This window comes from Arachis stenosperma, chromosome 1 (assembly GCF_014773155.1).
Source record: "Arachis stenosperma cultivar V10309 chromosome 1, arast.V10309.gnm1.PFL2, whole genome shotgun sequence".
NCBI classification, from domain to species: Eukaryota; Viridiplantae; Streptophyta; class Magnoliopsida; order Fabales; family Fabaceae; genus Arachis; species Arachis stenosperma.
Genome location: NC_080377.1, coordinates 85,641,906 through 85,645,710, shown reverse-complemented (window position 1 = coordinate 85,645,710; position 3,805 = coordinate 85,641,906). Strand labels below are relative to the sequence as shown.

Sequence of the window (3,805 nt, the reverse complement as noted above, 5' to 3'; positions counted from 1 at the left end):
TTCGTTCTTCTCCTCGTTCTTCTTCTTCTCATTCTTCTTCTTCTCGTTCTTCTCTCTTTTAACTCCAGCTTCGTTTCCTATCGATTTTTGTTTACTTAAATCAAAGTTTAGATTCATTTTGAAGATAATGGTTGATTCAATCTCAGATTCTCAGCTGAATCAGGGCGAAGTGGATTATGAATTTGAATCTAATGAAGTTCTTGAGGTTTGATTTACATAGTTTACTCTGAATTTTGTTGCAATAATTTGTGTAGCATTGTGTAGCTGAATAATTCGTGAACATTGACTGTGAGACTAACGCATCAATATAAATCTGTGTTTTGAATGTAATGTATTAGTTTTGATTGATTATATGGAATTTATAGCAGACGCTCGGGTGTAGATCAGAACTTTTTTGTGTGTATTTGTTTCGATAGTGTGGGTGTATTTACAGTTATGACTTTTTCTGTTATTTTAGCTTAGTTGTTGTCGTTCGTGTGTATTATATTAGACATGATTGGGTGTGTTTTTAGTTTTTGTGATGGTGTATTCTGCAGCATGTGTGTTTATAGCTTATGGCTTTTATTGTCATTTTAGTTGAGTTGGTACCGTTCCGGTGTATTATATTAGCAATGATTGGGTGCATTTATAGTTTTTGACATGGTGTATTCTGCAGCCTCTCTCTGTTGTTGATGACCAGTTTGTTCCGAAGGTTGGAATGACCTTTACCACCCTTGAAGATGCTGGAAAATTTTACAGGAACTACGCCAAGGTTGCAGGTTTTTATACAAGAGTTCGGAGCACAAATAGGAAGGGAAACGAGATTAAGAATCAATTGATTACATGTAGCAGAGAGGGAAAATAGAAATCTAAAATATCTCCGACCGAGAAGACGAATCCGATAGCCGGTTTAAACTGTCCTGCAAGAATTTATATACACACATTGAAGGATGTTGGTGCTTGGATCATTTCAAAGGTTGTGCTAGATCATTCACACCCTTGCTGTCCAAGTAAAGTAGAGATGCTCAAACAGCACAGGGAACTAAGCATGTCCATTCGTCGTACAATAGAGAATAACGAGGAGGCTGGTATCAGACCAAGCAAAACTTACCAATCATTTGTTGCGGCTGCCGGTGGTCATCGAGAGTTAAATTTTATTGAAAAGGATATGAGGAATTACATTACCAGGGAAGTGCGGAATGTTTCCGAACAAGAAGATGCAAAGGAATTCGGGAAATATTTGTTATGAATGAAAGAGAAGAATCAGAATTTCTTTTTTGAGCTTGAACTCGAGGAGGATCAATCGATTAAAATGGCTTTTTGGGCCGATGCAAGAAGTAGAGCTGCCTTTGAGTATTTCGGAGATGTTATTTCATTTGACACCACTTACAATACAAACAGGTAACAAACTGTCCCTGTTTATGATGCTAAATTAATGTATTTTTATGAATCTGCCGCAGAGGTGTATATTGGGTGTCTTTTGGGTGTATAGAAAGCATTTTGTTGGGTGTACCTAACGATTTTTCATTCTGCACTATAGTAATTTGTTTCAGATATAATTTGGTTTGTGGTTCTTTTGTCAGGGTGAATCACCACGGTTAGTCAACACTTCTTGGATGCTCTTTGATGAAAAACGAAGAAATTGAATCATTCAAATGGTTATTTCAATGTTGGCTTCGTTGCATGGGAGAAAATGCTCCGAAAGGATTTCTCACCAATAAATGCGCATCAATGAAAAGGGCTTTAGAGGCCTGTATGCCAACAACAATTCACCGTTGGTATATTTGGCACATCATGAAGAAGATTCCAAGCAAATTAAACGGCTATAAAGGACATGAAGATATTGAACAACAAATGAGCCAAGTTGTTTGGAACTCTCATAGTAAAGACTCATTTGATAGGAATTGGAATGATTTTCTGCTGAATTTTGGTCTTGCAGACAACAGGTGGCTTTCAGGTAGTGTTGTTTTAAAATCTGCAGCAGAGGTGTAAATTTAATTTTTATCGGGTGTATTTATAGTCTGCGTTTGGGTGTATTCTGCAGATCTCTATGAAGACCATCATATATGGGTTTCAATCTATTTGGATCACCATTTCTGGGCAGGGATGAGAAGCACGCAAAGGAGCGAGAGCATGCATTCATTTTTTAACAAGTTTATTACCCAGAACAGCTCGCTTATTCAATTCGTCAACAATACGATAATTGCCCCGGAAGCAGGGAGCAAGCAGAGAGAGAATCAGATACTGCAGATTTTTATACGGTCATACCATGTGCAACCAAATCCTCCATTGAAGCTCAGTTTCAAGATGTGTACACTCATCAAAAGTTTAGGGAAGTCCAAGCGCAATTAAGAGGAAAGGTGAATTGCATCACTAGATTAACGAATTCTGCTCTAGGCTATTCAGTATATGAGGTTGGAGAACAAGTTTTCAGCTCAATATTCAACAAGTTTGTGGTTACTTACGACTTAGTTGCAGCCGAGATAAAATGCCAATGCTTATTATTTGAATCGAGAGGGATACTGTGTCGTCACGCACTAAGCGTGTTAAGCTTTGAACAAGTAAGCCAAGTGTCACCTAGATATATACTGGAACGATGGAGCAAGAAGGTAAAGAGGCGACACATACACATCAAGAGCAGCCACGACGAGCCACTTTTGGAGCCAAGAAGCAAGAGGTTTGACCAATTAGTTTTTCGTTCACAAAATATTTGCGAATTTGCATCCGAATCGGAGGAGTTGACTGCAATTTTGCACCATGCGTACGATAACGTCATGGTTGAGATGGAATCATTGAAAGCCAAAAGAAAGAGCACATCTTCTTTATCTCATGAAGACGCCAACTTGGAATCCGTTAACGAGCTTCAAAGCCCCCCAAGGATTCGAACAAGATGACGTCCAAAAAATAGGCTAGGTTCAAAGTTGGACAAACAGATTGCAAATGCCACAAAGAAGAAGAAAACGAAAGTTTTAAGCGAGGTAAAATTGATGTTCTTTAAATTTCTGGTGATTAAGTTTATTTTTCTCGTTAATAGTTTAGCTAATATGTGAGTTTGTTATATTCAGATAAACGTGTTTGATGCTGCATCAGTTGTGCATTCAAATTCCAGCCAATATCAAGGACATATTATGAATTATCAGTTCAGGGTACCAGCAGTAGGGGACAACTCTTTAGGTGTATAGTTACAGAATATGGGTGTAAAATCAATGTTCTTTTGAGTGTCTTTTTGTGAATTTTATTGTGATTCATATTTTACATATAGATACATATATATACTTCAGAATCTTCTGTTTGTTTTTTTTTTTTTTACAATGGTTTAATGGTTTTAGGTATTAGGGTTTAGGGTTTTAGGGTTTACAGGTTAGGGGGTAAGGGTTTAGGTTTTAAGTGTTTAGGGTTCAGGATTTTAGGCACAAAGCATAAGGGGGGATAGATGTAAGGGTGTATATTCAACTTTCTTTGGGTGTAAAAAATGGCAGGTTATGGGTGTATATTTGATTTGATATTTTCCTGCATATTATAGTACTTGTAATTCATACATTTTGAACACAGCACACAGAGTTTAATAATTGAAAGAAATTTCACAATAAAATGCATTATAATTGTCAAATATTTACAACATGTCTTCCATTTGTTACAAGACTATATAAGATTTACATTAAGCAATGTCAACATCCTGAGAATCTATTACATTAAGCAGTGTCAACATCCTTAGAATCTATCTGACAATATGGACTCAATAACAACAAGGATGGCTTGGACAGTCTTATTGCATTACTTCCCCTAATGGCTTCATGTTTGTCTAGATTCATGTCATGGAATAGAA

General features: G+C 36.8%; 1 protein-coding gene across 1 annotated transcript; it reads left to right on the top strand.

Annotated features, from left to right (window-relative positions):
* Positions 1-1,291: 1,291 nt before the first annotated feature.
* Positions 1,292-3,502, top strand: LOC130981811 (protein FAR1-RELATED SEQUENCE 6-like). Its single transcript, XM_057905528.1, has 8 exons — positions 1,292-1,380; positions 1,563-1,576; positions 1,670-1,936; positions 2,024-2,049; positions 2,151-2,588; positions 3,045-3,125; positions 3,309-3,339; positions 3,459-3,502. The coding sequence occupies exons 1-8, from the start codon at positions 1,292-1,294 to the stop codon at positions 3,500-3,502; spliced, it is 990 nt and encodes a 329-aa protein (XP_057761511.1).
* Positions 3,503-3,805: the final 303 nt, after the last annotated feature.